This window comes from Scyliorhinus torazame, chromosome 5 (assembly GCF_047496885.1).
Source record: "Scyliorhinus torazame isolate Kashiwa2021f chromosome 5, sScyTor2.1, whole genome shotgun sequence".
Lineage (NCBI taxonomy): Eukaryota > Metazoa > Chordata > Chondrichthyes > Carcharhiniformes > Scyliorhinidae > Scyliorhinus > Scyliorhinus torazame.
The window spans coordinates 318,999,340-319,017,522 of record NC_092711.1 but is presented as its reverse complement, the minus strand read 5'-3'; the positions used below and the strand labels follow the sequence as shown (position 1 = coordinate 319,017,522).

At 47.0% G+C, this 18,183-nt stretch overlaps 1 protein-coding gene across 9 annotated transcripts in view; it reads right to left on the bottom strand.

Moving 5' to 3' along the window:
- LOC140421308 (uncharacterized) overlaps positions 1-18,183 on the bottom strand; it is an 834,768-nt gene that overhangs the window by 322,707 nt on the left and 493,878 nt on the right. For 7 of the 9 annotated variants that reach the window (XM_072505936.1, XM_072505941.1, XM_072505940.1 and 4 more), the window contains exons 33-41: positions 16,090-16,131; positions 14,161-14,202; positions 13,223-13,264; positions 11,122-11,172; positions 9,032-9,082; positions 6,942-6,992; positions 4,851-4,901; positions 2,760-2,810; positions 671-721 (exon numbers count right to left, since the gene is read on the bottom strand). In XM_072505936.1, the coding sequence (XP_072362037.1) occupies positions 671-721; positions 2,760-2,810; positions 4,851-4,901; positions 6,942-6,992; positions 9,032-9,082; positions 11,122-11,172; positions 13,223-13,264; positions 14,161-14,202; positions 16,090-16,131 (432 nt within the window). The remainder of the gene's footprint in view (positions 1-670; positions 722-2,759; positions 2,811-4,850; positions 4,902-6,941; positions 6,993-9,031; positions 9,083-11,121; positions 11,173-13,222; positions 13,265-14,160; positions 14,203-16,089; positions 16,132-18,183) is intronic. The other 2 variants (XM_072505937.1, XM_072505942.1) reach the window with 2 other exon arrangements.

Below are 18,183 nucleotides of genomic sequence, written 5' to 3'. Positions count from 1 at the left end.
CTCTCTGACTTTCTATATTCCTAAGAGTTCTGACATTTACTCTATATTTCCCCTCTATGTTAGACCTCCCAAAATGCATTACCTCACATTTGCCTGGATTAAACTCCATTTGCTATTTCTCTGCCCAAGTCTTCAACCTATCCATATCTGACAATCCTCAGCACTATCTGCCGCTCCGCCAACCTTGGTATCATCCACAAACTTACTAATGAGACCAGCTGATTACGCAAAGCGTGGTAAGAATGTGGAACTCGCTACCACAGGAGACAAATAGCACAGATGTATTTGAGAGGAAGCTGGATGACAGAAAAGGTGGAATCTTCCCCTCAGTGTACACAGCGGAGGCTGAGGCAGGGACACCGGCGTGTAGCTCACCAGCCGCACAGCCCAGTTTTCTCTCCAGATTTTAGTGCATCCTGTACAAAAGAAATCTGGGAGGCTGGTTTTTGCGGTCAGTCTGGTGGGGCAGGGGCTGACAGAGATTTGGACACCGTCTTTAAATAGTGCCCTGATCTCCACTAAAAAAATCTTCCAACCTCACAAGGGTGGTATCACGACTGGTATAGGCTTGGAGGGCTGAAGGGCCTGTTCCTGTGTTGTATTGTTCTTTGATCTTTGACAGCGACGCCCACATTGAGCGAATGAATTAAAAAGAGAACTGAATGTTTACCTGGTTTTGGTACATATGCTGGCTTTTCTACCTCAAGTAATTCTGCAGGAACTGAAGAATAATTGGAATATTTATTGTAATAACAGAGGATATTGTTCACCTATTACAAATTACAAGATATTGGTCTGCCTGACTGGTCACAACATCTCGAGAACCCAGTTATCTTGTTGGCCGAATGAGCTACTTCTGTGATGTCCTCTTCTTCCCAGTACAATCCTGCACTGACCACTCCTCACATTGGCACGGCTGAACTGCCAGCCCTCTGAGTGGTGCAGTGTTCTCTGTACCTGTAGGTGGCAGCATGCTCGGTATTTCCAGGGTAAACATCTGTGACATAACGTCAGATGCAAAACCCATCAATGTTACAGTGTTGTGCTCAAGTGTCTGGAGTGAGGCTTGAACCTTGTGACACAGAGAAGAGGATGTCACTCACCAAGTCACAACTGACGGGTCTGATAGCAACAACAGATCAACAAATTACCTGGGAAGCTGCAAATGATGGTTCGTGAGCTGAGAGGGTATAATTATCAGGAAAAGTTTAAGTTGGGAATCTTGCCCAAGCAAAGAGAAAGCTTGGGAATGGCCTATTCCTGATCTTTATGATAATGAAAGGTTTTGATGCAGAAGACATGGAAAAAATGCTTTTATTTCTGGGGAAGTTCAAAACCAGAGGCCATATATTAAAATGAAACATTAATAAATCCTGTAAGGAATTCAGGAAAACAAAGAACAATACAGCATGGGAAGAGGCTCTTCGGCCCTCTAAGCCTGTATCGGTCAGGATACCACCCTTTGCCAAGTCACTCAGCACTTCTTAGTGCCGTATCCCTCTATACCCATCCTATCCGTGTATTTGTCAAGGTGCCTTTGGAACACCGTTAATGTATCTGCTTCCACAACCTCCCCTGGCAACGCGTTCCAGCCAGTAACTACCCTCTGTGTAAAAAACCTGCCTTGCACATCTCCTCTAAACCTTGCCCCATGGACCTTAAACCTATGGTGACTGACCCCTCCACCCTGGGAAAGAGTGCCTGCCCATCCACTCTATCCATGCCCCTCATTATCTTGTAGGCTTCTATCAGATCACCTATCAACCTTTGTCGTTCTAATGAAAACAATCTTGGTCTATTCAGCCTCTCCACATAGCTAACACCCTCCAGGCCAGGCAACATTCTGGTAAAACTCCTCTTCACCCTCTCCAAAGGTCCACATCCTTCTGGTAGAGTGGCGACCAGAATTGCGCGCAATATTCCAAGTTTCTATACAACTTACCAAGTTTCCATACAACAGTAGCATGACTTGACAGAATTTTATACTCGATGCCCCGTCCATTGAAGGCAAGCATTCCGTATGCTTTCTGGACTACCTTGTCCACTTGTGGTGCCTCTTTCAATGGTCTGTGGATCAGTACTCCCAGATCTCTCTGACTTTCTATATTCCTAAGAGATCTGACATTTACTCTCTATTTCCCCTCTATGTTAGACCTCCCAAAATGCATTCCCTCACATTTTCCTGGATTAAACTCCATTTGCTATTTCTCTGCCCAAGTCTTCAACCTATCCATATCTGACAATCCTCAGCACTATCTGCCGCTCCGCCAACCTTGGTATCATCCACAAACTTACTAATGAGACCAGCTGATTACGCAAAGCGTGGTAAGAATGTGGAACTCGCGACCTCAGGAGACAAATAGCACAGATGTATTTGAGAGGAAGCTGGATGACAGAAAAGGTGGAATCTTCCCCTCAGTGTACACAGCGGAGGCTGAGGCAGGGACACCGGCGTGTAGCTCACCAGCCGCACAGCCCAGCTTTCTTTCCAGATTTTAGTGCATCCTTTACAAAAGAAATCTGGGAGGCTGGTTTTTGCGGTCAGTCTGGTGGGGCAGGGGCTGACAGAGATTTGGACGCAATCTTTAAATAGTGCCCTGTTCTCCACTAAAAAAATCTCCCAACCTCACAAGGGTGGCATCACGACTGGTACAGGCTTGGAGGGCTGAAGGGCCTGTTCCTGTGCTGTATTGTTCTTTGATCTTTGACAGCGACGCCCACATTGAGCGAATGAATTAAAAAGAGAACTGAATGTTTACCTGGTTTTGGTACATATGCTGGCTTTTCTACCTCAAGTAATTCTGCAGGAGCTGAAGAATAATTGGAATATTTATTGTAATAACAGAGGATATTGTTCACCTATTACAAATTACAAGATATTGGTCTGCCTGACTGGTCCCAGCATCTCGAGAACCCAGTTATCTTGTTGTCTGAATGTGCTACTTCTGTGATGTCCTCTTCTTCCCAGTACAATCCTGCACTGACCACTCCTCCCATTGGCCCGGCTGAACTGCCAGCCCTCTGAGTGGTGCAGTGTTCTCTGTACCTGTAGGTGGCAGCATGCTCGGTATTTCCAGGGTAAACATCTGTGACATAACGTCAGATGCAAAACCCATCAATGTTACAGTGTTGTGCTCAAGTGTCTGGAGTGAGGCTTGAACCTTGTGACACAGAGAAGAGGATGTCACTCACCAAGTCACAACTGACGGGTCTGATAGCAACAACAGATCAACAAATTACCTGGGAAGCTGCAAATGATGGTTCGTGAGCTGAGAGGGTACAATTATCAGGAAAAGTTTAAGTTGGGAATCTTGCCCAAGCAAAGAGAAAGCTTGGGAATGGCCTATTCCTGATCTTTATGATAATGAAAGGATTTGATGCAGAAGACATGGAAAAAATGCTTTTATTTCTGGGGAAGTTCAAAACCAGAGGTCATATATTAAAATGAAACATTAATAAATCCTGTAAGGAATTCAGGAAAAACAAAGAACAATACAGCATGGGAAGAGGCTCTTCGGCCTTCTAAGCCTGTATCGGGCAGGATACCACCCTTTGCCAAGTCTCTTAGCACTTCTTAGTGCCGTATCCCTCTATACCCATCCTATCCGTGTATTTGTCAAGGTGCCTTTGGAACACCGTTAATGTATCTGCTTCCACAACTTCCCCTGGCAACGCGTTCCAGCCACTAACTACCCTCTGTGTAAAAAACCTGCCTTGCACATCTCCTCTAAACCTTGCCCCATGGACCTTAAGCCTATGGTGACTGACCCCTCCACCCTGGGAAAGAGTGCCTGCCCATCCACTCTATCCATGCCCCTCATTATCTTGTAGGCTTCTATCAGATCACCTATCAACCTTTGTCGTTCTAATGAAAACAATCTTGGTCTATTCAGCCTCTCCACATAGCTAACACCCTCCAGACCAGGCAACATTCTGGTAAAACTCCTCTTCACCCTCTCCAAAGCCTCCACATCCTTCTGGTAGAGTGGCGACCAGAATTGCGCGCAATATTCCAAGTTTCTATACAACTTACCAAGTTTCTATACAACAGTAGCATGACTTGACAGAATTTTATACTCGATGCCCCGTCCAATGAAGGCAAGCATTCCGTATGCTTTCTGGACTACCTTGTCCACTTGTGGTGCCTCTTTCAATGGTCTGTGGATCAGTACTCCCAGATCTCTCTGACTTTCTATATTCCTAAGAGATCTGACATTTACTCTCTATTTCCCCTCTATGTTAGACCTCCCAAAATGCATTCCCTCACATTTTCCTGGATTAAACTCCATTTGCTATTTCTCTGCCCAAGTCTTCAACCTATCCATATCTGACAATCCTCAGCACTATCTGCCGCTCCGCCAACCTTGGTATCATCCACAAACTTACTAATGAGACCAGCTGATTACGCAAAGCGTGGTAAGAATGTAGAACTCGCTACCACAGGAGACAAATAGCACAGATGTATTTGAGAGGAAGCTGGATGACAGAAAAGGTGGAATCTTCCCCTCAGTGTACACAGCGGAGGCTGAGGCAGGGACACCGGCGTGTAGCTCACCAGCCGCACAGCCCAGCTTTCTTTCCAGATTTTAGTGCATCCTTTACAAAAGAAATCTGGGAGGCTGGTTTTTGCGGTCAGTCTGGTGGGGCAGGGGCTGACAGAGATTTGGACGCAATCTTTAAATAGTGCCCTGTTCTCCACTAAAAAAATCTCCCAACCTCACAAGGGTGGCATCACGACTGGTACAGGCTTGGAGGGCTGAAGGGCCTGTTCCTGTGCTGTATTGTTCTTTGATCTTTGACAGCGACGCCCACATTGAGCGAATGAATTAAAAAGAGAACTGAATGTTTACCTGGTTTTGGTACATATGCTGGCTTTTCTACCTCAAGTAATTCTGCAGGAGCTGAAGAATAATTGGAATATTTATTGTAATAACAGAGGATATTGTTCACCTATTACAAATTACAAGATATTGGTCTGCCTGACTGGTCCCAGCATCTCGAGAACCCAGTTATCTTGTTGTCTGAATGTGCTACTTCTGTGATGTCCTCTTCTTCCCAGTACAATCCTGCACTGACCACTCCTCCCATTGGCCCGGCTGAACTGCCAGCCCTCTGAGTGGTGCAGTGTTCTCTGTACCTGTAGGTGGCAGCATGCTCGGTATTTCCAGGGTAAACATCTGTGACATAACGTCAGATGCAAAACCCATCAATGTTACAGTGTTGTGCTCAAGTGTCTGGAGTGAGGCTTGAACCTTGTGACACAGAGAAGAGGATGTCACTCACCAAGTCACAACTGACGGGTCTGATAGCAACAACAGATCAACAAATTACCTGGGAAGCTGCAAATGATGGTTCGTGAGCTGAGAGGGTACAATTATCAGGAAAAGTTTAAGTTGGGAATCTTGCCCAAGCAAAGAGAAAGCTTGGGAATGGCCTATTCCTGATCTTTATGATAATGAAAGGATTTGATGCAGAAGACATGGAAAAAATGCTTTTATTTCTGGGGAAGTTCAAAACCAGAGGTCATATATTAAAATGAAACATTAATAAATCCTGTAAGGAATTCAGGAAAAACAAAGAACAATACAGCATGGGAAGAGGCTCTTCGGCCTTCTAAGCCTGTATCGGGCAGGATACCACCCTTTGCCAAGTCTCTTAGCACTTCTTAGTGCCGTATCCCTCTATACCCATCCTATCCGTGTATTTGTCAAGGTGCCTTTGGAACACCGTTAATGTATCTGCTTCCACAACTTCCCCTGGCAACGCGTTCCAGCCACTAACTACCCTCTGTGTAAAAAACCTGCCTTGCACATCTCCTCTAAACCTTGCCCCATGGACCTTAAGCCTATGGTGACTGACCCCTCCACCCTGGGAAAGAGTGCCTGCCCATCCACTCTATCCATGCCCCTCATTATCTTGTAGGCTTCTATCAGATCACCTATCAACCTTTGTCGTTCTAATGAAAACAATCTTGGTCTATTCAGCCTCTCCACATAGCTAACACCCTCCAGACCAGGCAACATTCTGGTAAAACTCCTCTTCACCCTCTCCAAAGCCTCCACATCCTTCTGGTAGAGTGGCGACCAGAATTGCGCGCAATATTCCAAGTTTCTATACAACTTACCAAGTTTCTATACAACAGTAGCATGACTTGACAGAATTTCATACTCGATGCCCCGTCCAATGAAGGCAAGCATTCCGTATGCTTTCTGGACTACCTTGTCCACTTGTGGTGCCTCTTTCAATGATCTGTGGATCAGTACTCCCAGATCTCTCTGACTTTCTATATACCTAAGAGTTCTGACATTTACTCTATATTTCCCCTCTATGTTAGACATCCCAAAATGCATTACCTCACATTTGCCTGGATTAAACTCCATTTGCTATTTCTCTGCCCAAGTCTTCAACCTATCCATATCTGACAATCCTCAGCACTATCTGCCGCTCCGCCAACCTTGGTATCATCCACAAACTTACTAATGAGACCAGCTGATTACGCAAAGCGTGGTAAGAATGTGGAACTCGCTACCACAGGAGACAAATAGCACAGATGTATTTGAGAGGAAGCTGGATGACAGAAAAGGTGGAATCTTCCCCTCAGTGTACACAGCGGAGGCTGAGGCAGGGACACCGGCGTGTAGCTCACCAGCCGCACAGCCCAGTTTTCTCTCCAGATTTTAGTGCATCCTGTACAAAAGAAATCTGGGAGGCTGGTTTTTGCGGTCAGTCTGGTGGGGCAGGGGCTGACAGAGATTTGGACACCGTCTTTAAATAGTGCCCTGATCTCCACTAAAAAAATCTTCCAACCTCACAAGGGTGGTATCACGACTGGTATAGGCTTGGAGGGCTGAAGGGCCTGTTCCTGTGCTGTATTGTTCTTTGATCTTTGACAGCGACGCCCACATTGAGCGAATGAATTAAAAAGAGAACTGAATGTTTACCTGGTTTTGGTACATATGCTGGCTTTTCTACCTCAAGTAATTCTGCAGGAACTGAAGAATAATTGGAATATTTATTGTAATAACAGAGGATATTGTTCACCTATTACAAATTACAAGATATTGGTCTGCCTGACTGGTCCCAGCATCTCGAGAACCCAGTTATCTTGTTGTCTGAATGAGCTACTTCTGTGATGTCCTCTTCTTCCCAGTACAATCCTGCACTGACCACCACTCCCATTGGCCCGGCTGAACTGCCAGCCCTCTGAGTGGGCAGTGTCCTCTGTACCTGTAGGTGGCAGCATGCTCGGTATTTCCAGGGTAAACATCTGTGACATAACGTTAGATGCAAAACCCATCAATGTTACAGTGTTGTGCTCACGTGTCTGGAGTGAGGCTTGAACCTTGTGCCACAGAGAAGAGGATGTCACTCACCAAGTCACAACTGACGGGTCTGATAGCAACAACAGATCAACAAATTACCTGGGAAGCTGCAAAATGATGGTTCCAGAACTGAGAGGGTATAATTATCAGGAAAAGTTTAAGTTGGGAATCTTGCCCAAGCAAAGAGAAAGCTTGGGAATGGCCTATTCCTGGCATTTATGATAATGAAAGGTTTTGATGCAGAAGACATGGAAAAAATGCTTTTATTTCTGGGGAAGTTCAAAACCAGAGGCCATATATTAAAATGAAACATTAATAAATCCTGTAAGGAATTCAGGAAAAACAAAGAACAATACAGCATGGGAAGAGGCTCTTCGGCCCTCTAAGCCTGTATCGGTCAGGATACCACCCTTTGCCAAGTCTCTCAGCACTTCTTAGTGCCGTATCCCTCTATACCCATCCTATCCGTGTATTTGTCAGGGTGCCTTTGGAACGCCGTTAATGTATCTGCTTCCACAACCTCCCCTGGCAACACGTTCCAGCCACTAACTACCCTCTGTGTAAAAAACCTGCCTTGCACATCTCCTCTAAACCTTGCCCCATGGACCTTAAACCTATGGTGACTGACCCCTCCACCCTGGGAAAGAGTGCCTGCCCATCCATTCTATCCATGCCCCTCATTATCTTGTAGGCTTCTATCAGATCACCTATCAACCTTTGTCGTTCTAATGAAAACAATCTTGGTCTATTCAGCCTCTCCATATAGCTAACACCCTCCAGACCAGGCAACATTCTGGTAAAACTCCTCTTCACCCTCTCCAAAGCCTCCACATCCTTCTGGTAGAGTGGCGACCAGAATTGTGCGCAATATTCCAAGTTTCTATACAACTTACCAAGTTTCTATACAACAGTAGCATGACTTGACAGAATTTTATACTCGATGCCCCGTCCAATGAAGGCAAGCATTCCGTATGCTTTCTGGACTACCTTGTCCACTTGTGTTGCCACTTTCAAAGATCTGTGGATCAGTACTCCCAGATCTCTCTGACTTTCTATATTCCTAAGAGTTCTGACATTTACTCTATATTTCCCCTCTATGTTAGACCTCCCAAAATGCATTACCTCACATTTGCCTGGATTAAACTCCATATGCTATTTCTCTGCCCAAGTCTTCAAACTATCCAAATCTGACAATCCTCAGCACTATCTGCCGCTCCGCCAACCTTAGGATCATCCACAAACTTACTAATGAGACCAGCTGATTACGCAAAGCGTGGTAAGAATGTGGAACTCGCTACCACAGGAGACAAATAGCACAGATGTGTTTGAGAAAAGCTGGATGACAGAAAAGGTGGAATCTTCCCCTCAGTGTACACAGCGGAGGCTGAGGCAGGGACACCGGCGTGTAGCTCACCAGCCGCACAGCCCAGTTTTCTCTCCAGATTTTAGTGCATTCTGTACAAAAGAAATCTGGGAGGCTGGTTTTTGCGGTCAGTCTGGTGGGGCAGGGGCTGACAGAGATTTGGACGCCATCTTTAAATAGTGCCCTGATCTCCACTAAAAACATCTCCCAACCTCACAAGGGTGGTATCACGACTGGTATAGGCTTGGAGGGCTGAAGGGCCTGTTCCTGTGCTGTATTGTTCTTTGATCTTTGACAGCGACGCCCACATTGAGCGAATGAATTAAAAAGAGAACTGAATGTTTACCTGGTTTTGGTACATATGCTGGCGTTTCTACCTCAAGTAATTCTGCAGGAGCTGAAGAATAATTGGAATATTTATTGTAATAACAGAGGATATTGTTCACCTATTACAAATTACAAGATATTGGTCTGCCTGACTGGTCCCAGCATCTCGAGAACCCAGTTATCTTGTTGGCCAAATGAGCTACTTCTGTGATGTCCTCTTCTTCCCAGTACAATCCTGCACTGACCACTCCTCCCATTGGCCCGGCTGAACTGCCAGCCCTCTGAGTGGTGCAGTGTTCTCTGTACCTGTAGGTGGCAGCATGCTCGGTATTTACAGGGTAAACATCTGTGACATAACGTCAGATGCAAAACCCATCAATGTTACAGTGTTGTGCTCAAGTGTCTGGAGTGAGGCTTGAACCTTGTGACACAGAGAAGAGGATGTCACTCACCAAGTCACAACTGACGGGTCTGATAGCAACAACAGATCAACAAATTACCTGGGAAGCTGCAAATGATGGTTCGTGAGCTGAGAGGGTATAATTATCAGGAAAAGTTTAAGTTGGGAATCTTGCCCAAGCAAAGAGAAAGCTTGGGAATGGCCTATCCCTGATCTTTATGATAATGAAAGGTTTTGATGCAGAAGACATGGAAAAAATGCTTTTATTTCTGGGGAAGTTCAAAACCAGAGGCCATATATTAAAATGAAACATTAATAAATCCTGTAAGGAATTCAGGAAAACAAAGAACAATACAGCATGGGAAGAGGCTCTTCGGCCCTCTAAGCCTGTATCGGTCAGGATACCACCCTTTGCCAAGTCTCTCAGCACTTCTTCGTGCCGTATCCCTCTATACCCATCCTATCCGTGTATTTGTCTCGGTGCCTTTGGAACACCGTTAATGTATCTGCTTCCACAACCTCCCCTGGCAACGCGTTCCAGCCACTAACTACCCTCTGTGTAAAAAACCTGCCTTGCACATCTCCTCTAAACCTTGCCCCATGGACCTTAAACCTATGGTGACTGACCCCTCCACCCTGGGAAAGAGTGCCTGCCCATCCACTCTATCCATGCCCCTCATTATCTTGTAGGCTTCTATCAGATCACCTATCAACCTTTGTCGTTCTAATGAAAACAATCTTGGTCTATTCAGCCTCTCCACATAGCTAACCCCCTCCAGGCCAGGCAACATTCTGGTAAAACTCCTCTTCACCGTCTCCAAAGCCTCCACATCCTTCTGGTAGAGTGGCGACCAAAATTGCGCGCAATATTCCAAGTTTCTATACAACTTACCAAGTTTCTATACAACAGTAGCATGACTTGACAGAATTTTATACTCGATGCCCCGTCCAATGAAGGCAAGCATTCCGTATGCTTTCTGGACTACCTTGTCCACTTGTGGTGCCTCTTTCAATGATCTGTGTATCAGTACTCCCAGATCTCTCTGACTTTCTTGATTCCTAAGAGTTCTGACATTTACTCTATATTTCCCCTCTATGTTAGACCTCCCAAAATGCATTACCTCACATTTGCCTGGATTAAACTCCATTTGCTATTTCTCTGCCCAAGTCTTCAACCTATCCATATCTGACAATCCTCAGCACTATCTGCCGCTCCGCCAACCTTGGTATCATCCAGAAACTTACCAATGAGACCAGCTGATTACGCAAAGCGTGGTAAGAATGTGGAACTCGCTACCACAGGAGACAAATAGCACAGATGTATTTGAGAGGAAGCTGGATGACAGAAAAGGTGGAATCTTCCCCTCAGTGTACACAGCGGAGGCTGAGGCAGGGAAACCGGCGTGTAGCTCACCAGCCGCACAGCCCAGTTTTCTCTCCAGATTTTAGTGCATTCTGTACAAAAGAAATCTGGGAGGCTGGTTTTTGCGGTCAGTCTGGTGGGGCAGGGGCTGACAGAGATTTGGATGTCATCTTTAAATAGTGCCCTGATCTCCACTAAAAAAATCTTCCAACCTCACAAGGGTGGTATCACGACTGGTATAGGCTTGGAGGGCTGAAGGGCCTGTTCCTGTGCTGCATTGTTCTTTGATCTTTGACAGGGACCCCCACATTGAGCGAATGAATTAAAAAGAGAACTGCATGTTTACCTGGTTTTGGTACAGATGCTGGCTTTTCTACCTGAAGTAATTCTGCAGGAACTGAAGAATAATTGGAATATTTATTGTAATAACAGAGGATATTGTTCACCTATTACAAATTACAAGATATTGGTCTGCCTGACTGGTCCCAGCATCTCGAGAACCCGGTTATCTTGTTGGCCGAATGAGCTACTTCTGTGATGTCCTCTTCTTCCCAGTACAATCCTGCACTGACCACTCCTCCCATTGGCACGGCTGAACTGCCAGCCCTCTGAGTGGTGCAGTGTTCTCTGTACCTGTAGGTGGCAGCATGCTCGGTATTTCCAGGGTAAACATCTGTGACATAACGTCAGATGCAAAACCCATCAATGTTACAGTGTTGTGCTCAAGTGTCTGGAGTGAGGCTTGAACCTTGTGACACAGAGAAGAGGATGTCACTCACCAAGTCACAACTGACGGGCCTGATAGCAACAACAGATCAACAAATTACCTGGGAAGCTGCAAATGATGGTTCGTGAGCTGAGAGGGTATAATTATCAGGAAAAGTTTAAGTTGGGAATCTTGCCCAAGCAAAGAGAAAGCTTGGGAATGGCCTATTCCTGATCTTTATGATAATGAAAGGTTTTGATGCAGAAGACATGGAAAAAATGCTTTTATTTCTGGGGAAGTTCAAAACCAGAGGTCATATATTAAAATGAAACATTAATAAATCCTGTAAGGAATTCAGGAAAAACAAAGACCAATACAGCATGGGAAGAGGCTCTTCGGCCTTCTAAGCCTGTATCGGTCAGGATACCACCCTTTGCCAAGTCTCTCAGCACTTCTTAGTGCCGTATCCCTCTATACCCATCCTATCCGTGTATTTGTCTCGGTGCCTTTGGAACACCGTCAATGTATCTGCTTCCACAACCTCCCCTGGCAACGCGTTCCAGCCATTAACTACCCTCTGTGTAAAAAACCTGCCTCACGCATCTCCTCTAAACCTTGCCCCATGGACCTTAAACCTATGCTCCCTGGTGACTGACCCCTCCACCCTGGGAAAGAGTGCCTGCCCATCCACTCTGTCCATGCCCCTCATTATCTTGTAGGCTTCTATCAGATCACCTATCAACCTTTGTCGTTCTAATGAAAACAATCTTGGTCTATTCAGCCTCTCCACACAGCTAACACCCTCCAGACCAGGCAACATTCTGGTAAAACTCCTCTTCACCCTCTCCAAAGCCTCCACATCCTTCTGGTAGAGTGGCGACCAGAATTGTGTGCAATATTCCAAGTTTCTATACAACTTACCAAGTTTCTATACAACAGTAGCATGACTTGACAGAATTTTATACTCGATGCCCCGTCCAATGAAGGCAAGCATTCCGTATGCTTTCTGGACTACCTTGTCCACTTGTGTTGCCACTTTCAAAGATCTGTGGATCAGTACTCCCAGATCTCTCTGACTTTCTATATTCCTAAGAGTTCTGACATTTACTCTATATTTCCCCTCTATGTTAGACCTCCCAAAATGCATTACCTCACATTTGCCTGGATTAAAATCCATTTGCTATTTCTCTGCCCAAGTCTTCAACCTATCCATATCTGACAATCCTCAGCACTATCTGCCGCTCCGCCAACCTTGGGATCATCCACAAACTTACTAATGAGACCAGCTGATTACGCAAAGCGTGGTAAGAATGTGGAACTCGCTACCACAGGAGACAAATAGCACAGATGTATTTGAGAGGAAGCTGGATGACAGAAAAGGTGGAATCTTCCCCTCAGTGTACACAGCGGAGGCTGAGGCAGGGACACCGGCGTGTAGCTCACCAGCCGCACAGCCCAGTTTTCTCTCCAGATTTTAGTGCATTCTGTACAAAAGAAATCTGGGAGGCTGGTTTTTGCGGTCAGTCTGGTGGGGCAGGGGCTGAGAGAGATTTGGACACCATCTTTAAATAGTGCCCTGGTCTCCACTAAAAAAATCTCCCAACCTCACAAGGGTGGTATCACGACTGGTACAGGCTTGGAGGGCTGAAGGGCCTGTTCCTGTGCTGTATTGTTCTTTGATCTTTGTCAGCGACGCCCACATTGAGCAAATTAATTAGAAAGAAAAGATTGGAATGTTTACCTGGTTTTGGTACATATGCTGGCTTTTCTGCCACAGGTAATCCTGTAGGAATTTAAGAATAATTGGAACGCTTATTTTAACAACAGATGATTTTGTTCACCTAGTACAAGTTACCAGCATTGGGGCTCACATCCCTTCCCTCATCCAACACTTCCCACCCTTGCCGCACCTCCCCCCCCCCCCCCCCCCCCCCCCGGCAAGCACGGGATGACAACTGCTCCCTCACAAGCAAACAATTATTAGAGCCTCCAGCAACACAAGCTCAGGGGGCAACACCCCCTCCCCACAAGAATTCGTGCAACCCCCCCAAAAGCAGCTGCAGGCTGTCCCCACCCCACACAATCACCAGGACGACCTGCCATTGCTGCATGATTCTCGCATCTCCAGCTAAACGCATTTCTGTGACCTCATGCCACAAGCATCAGGGTGCCCCGACCCCACAGGCTTCAAAGTGCCCTCCCCCAGAAGCATTGGGACGACACCCCCCACTCCCCATCCACATTCACTCTCTCCACCATCGACGAAAGTGGCAGCAGTGTGTATCGCCGACAAGATACACTACAGGTGTTTGATGGCCACTATGGGCCGTAGGGCCTCTTTCTGGGTTTTAAAAACTCTCTGAGTCTATAACCCACCAAGGTTCCTTATCAGAATCGTCCAAACCCACGTCTGCTCCCATTCCAGCCGTCAAGAGCAACACCACCACCTGGAAGTTCCCCTCCAAGTAACTCACCATCCTGACTTGGAAATATAGTCACCGATCCTTCACTGTCACTGGGTCATAATCCTGGAACTCCCTCCCTAACAGCACTGTGGGTGTACCTACACTACATGGACTGACAAAGGTTTAAGAACTCAGCTCACCACCCCCTTGACAAGGGCAGTTAGGGATGGTTCATCCCGCAAATGATTTAGAAAGACAAGAACTGAATGTTTACCTGGTCTTCGTACATGTCCTGGCCTTTCTACCTCAACTAATCCTGCAGGAATTGAAGGATAATTGGAATATTTATTGTAACAACAGATGATTTTGTTACAAGTTACAAGATGTTGGTCTGCCTGACTGGTCGCAGCATCTCGAGAACCCGGTTATCATGTTGACCGAATGAGCTACTTCTGTGATGTCCTCTTCTTCCCAGTACAATCCTGCACTGACCACCACTCCCATTGGCCCGGCTGAACTGCCAGCCCTCTGAGTGGTCAGCAGTCCCTTTTAAGGGACGCGAGCCACAGTTCAACTCACTGGGTGCCTGACTGCTCAAAATGCAGCCAGGGGTGTTGTAAAAACGGCAAAGGAAGGGTCGTCACCACAGCTCACAAGCAGGTGGAGGCCTTCCCCACCCCACACATTGTTTGGGTTGTAACTTTCTGTCTGAAATTACATTGAGATTCCTCTATGACAGCCTCTGCCAATGGGAAAACCCATTTTAGCAGCTCCACCATCTACCTGCAGTGTCCTCTGTACTTGTAGGTGGCAGCATGCTCGGTGTTTACGGAGTAAACATCTGTGACATCGCGTTAGAACCCAGTTATGTTGTTGGCCGAATGAGCTACTTCTGTGATGTCCCCTTCTTCCCAGTACAATCCTGCACTGACCACTCCTCCCATTGGCCCGGCTGACCTGCCAGCCCTCTGAGTGGTGCAGTGTCCTCTGTACCTGTAGGTGGCAGCATGCTCGGTATTTCCAGGGTAAACATCTGTGACATAGCGTCAGATGCAAAACCCATCAATGTTACAGTGTTGTGCTGAAGTCTCTGGAGTGAGGCTTGAACCTTGTGCCACAGAGAAGAGGATGTCACTCACCAAGGGGAGGCGGATGCATAGTGGTATTGTCACTGGTCTCGTAAAACCAGCAACCTAAGATATTGCCCTGGGGACCCGGGTTCCAATCCCACCTCTACAGATGGGGAAATTTGAATTCCATAAAGATCTGGAATGAAACGTTTAATGATGCCCATGAAACCATCGTCAATTACCATCAAAAAACCCAGCTGGTTTCAGGAAAAACGTATTCACCCAAAGTGTGGTAAAAATGTGGAACACGAGACGACAGGACCCAAATTTTGGCAGGTCAAACATAGAGGGGAAATACAGAGTAAATGGCAGAAGTGTTAGGAATATAGAAAGTCAGAAAAATTTGGGTATACAGGTCCACAGATCCTTGAACTTGGTAAAACAAGTGGACAAGGTAGTCAAGAAAGCTTGGCTTCATCAGACGGAGCATTGAGTATAAGAACTGGCAAGTCGTGCTACAGTTGTATAGAACCTTGGTAAGGGTGCACTTGGAGGATTGCACACAATTCTGGTCGCCACACTACCAGAAGGATGTGGAGACTTTGAGGAGGGTGCAGAGGAGGTTTACCAGGATGTTGCCTGGTCTGGAGGGTGTTAGTTATGCGGACAGACTGAATAGACTCGGACTGTTTTCACTAGAACGACGGAGGTTGAGGGGCAACGTGATAGAGGTGTACAAGATTATGAGAGGCAATGATAGAGTGGATGGGCAGACAGTCTTTCCCAGGGTGGAGATATCAGTCACTAGCGGGCATAGGATTGAGGTATGTGGGGCAATGTTTAGAGGAGATGTGAGAGGCAGGTTTGAGTGCCTGGAACGCGTTGCCAGGGGAGGTTGTGAAAGCAGATACATTAACGGCGTTCAAAATACATCTCGACAAATACATGGATAGGATGGGTATAGAGGGATACGGCACAAGGAAGTGGTGAGGGTTTTGGCCAAGGTTTGTATCATGACCAGTGCAGGCTTGGAAGGCCGAAGAGCCTGCTCCTGTGCTGTATTGTTCTTTGACCTTTGTCAGTGATGCCCACATTGAGCGAATTAATTAAATAGAAAAGAATGGAATGTTTACCTGGTCTTGGTCCATGTGTTGTCTTTTCCACCTCAAGTAATCCTGCAGGAATTGAAAAATAATTGGAATATTTTTTGCAACAACAGATGATTTTGTTACAAGTTACAAGATGTTGGTCTGCCTGACTGGTCCCAGCATCCCGAGAACTCGGTTATCTTGTTGGCCGAATGAGCTACTTCTGTGATGTCCTCTTCTTCCCAGTACAATCACTGACCACCACTCCCATTGGCCCGGCTGAACTGCCAGCCCTCTGAGTGGTCAGCAGTCCCTTTTTAAAAAAAAATCTTTTTTTTGGCATTTCCCATATTTATAAGCAGTTGTATGTATACACAGCGCATTTTTCTCACCCGCGCTAATTTCCTTTATTATACAGAGAGGTTTAGTTTGTCCTTTGCGTAATTGACCCTACGTGCATTTTGTTGCCCTCTGGATCGATCTATTGTTCCTCCCCCTTCCCCGTTGTCACCCCCCCCCCCCCCCCTCCACCACCCCATGGAGTGGCTAAACTCTCTTCGGCTGTGTTTTTTTAATTTTCCGGACAGAGTGGCTAGAAAAGAAAAAGGGGGGAATAGCCCCCTCCCATCTCTCATGGTTCCCCCCCCTTCCTTCGCCACCCACCCCCCCCCCCCCCGGGTTGCGCAGTCTTTTGGTACCTCATCTATCTTGGTGGTTTTTAAAAATCCTTATTAGGTTACTCCCCGTTGCGGGCCTCGAACAGGTTTTGGAACAGGCCGACAAACTGCCCCCCAAGTATCCAGGAAGCCGTCCTCTGACCCTCCGGTGGCGTACTTAATCTTCTCCAGGTGGAGAAATTCCGAGAGGTCAGCGAGCCAGTCGGCAGCTGTGGGCGGTGCTGCCGATCGCCAACCGAACAGGATTCTCCGGCGTGCGATTAGGGAAGCGAAAGCGAGGGCGTTGGCCCCTGCCCCATGTGTAGCTCTGGCTGCTTCGATACCCCGAAGATTGCCACTATTGGGCATTGCTTCACCCTCACCCCCCACGGAGAAGGCTGCCCAGAACCCAGCAAGCTTGGGACAAGCCCAAAACATGTGGGTGTGGTTGGCCGGGCCCCTCTGGCACCGTTCACATTTGTCCTCCACCTCCGGGAAGAACCTGCTCATTCGGGTTCTGGTCAGGTGCGCTCTGTGCACCACTTTGAGGCTGAGCCTTGCGCAGGAGGAGGTGGAGTTCACCCTGCTCAGCGCTTCGCTCCAGAGTCCCCACCCTGCCTTTGTCTCCAGTTCGTCCTCCCATTTTCGTCTGGTCCCGTCCAGTGGAGTCCGGGCTCTGTCCAGTTGCTGTCCATATATTTTCCCACATAGCCCCCCCTTCTCGTTGCTTGTGCCTATCAGGTCCTCTAGTAGTGTGGTTTCTGGGCCCCCGGGGTACCCCACTGTCTCTTTGCGGAGGAAATGTTTTATTTGGAGGTGTCTCACCTGTCCTTTTGCTAGCCTCCACTTCCTCGTCAGTTCATCCAGTGTCGCCAGTCTGTGCCCTACGTAGAAGTCCTCGACCGTCAATGTGCCCCCATCCCACCTCCATCTTTTGAAGTTGGTATCTAGCATGGCTGGGGGGGAATCTATGATTGCCGCATATGGGAGCCATGGGAGACATTTTGGTTATCCCGAAGTGTTGTCTGAGCTGGGTCCACGTTCTCAGCATGGCCGCTACCACTGGGCTTGTTGTGTATCTTGTTGAGGGGGATGGGACTGCTGCTGTGGCCAGGGCCCGGAGGGTTGTTCCTTTACAGGATGCTCCTCCATTTGTACCCAATCTGTGTCGGGTTCTTGTACCCATCCCCTCACTCTTTCTGCCGTTGCTGCCCAGTGGTAGTATTGTAGGTTTGGTAAGGCCAAGCCCCCTTTGATTTTCCTTCTTTGCAGTGTCTGTTTGGGAATTCTTGGGTTCTTGCTCCCCCCACACAAACGGCATGATTAGACAGTGTCTACGTTTTGGAAAAAGGCCTTGGGGATGAAGATTGGAATGGATCTAAACAGGAAGAGGAACCTTGGCAGTACGTTCATCTTGATCGTCTGCACTCTCCCCGCCAGGGAGAGTGGGAGTGAGCCCCACCGTTAACAGTCTCCTCTTACT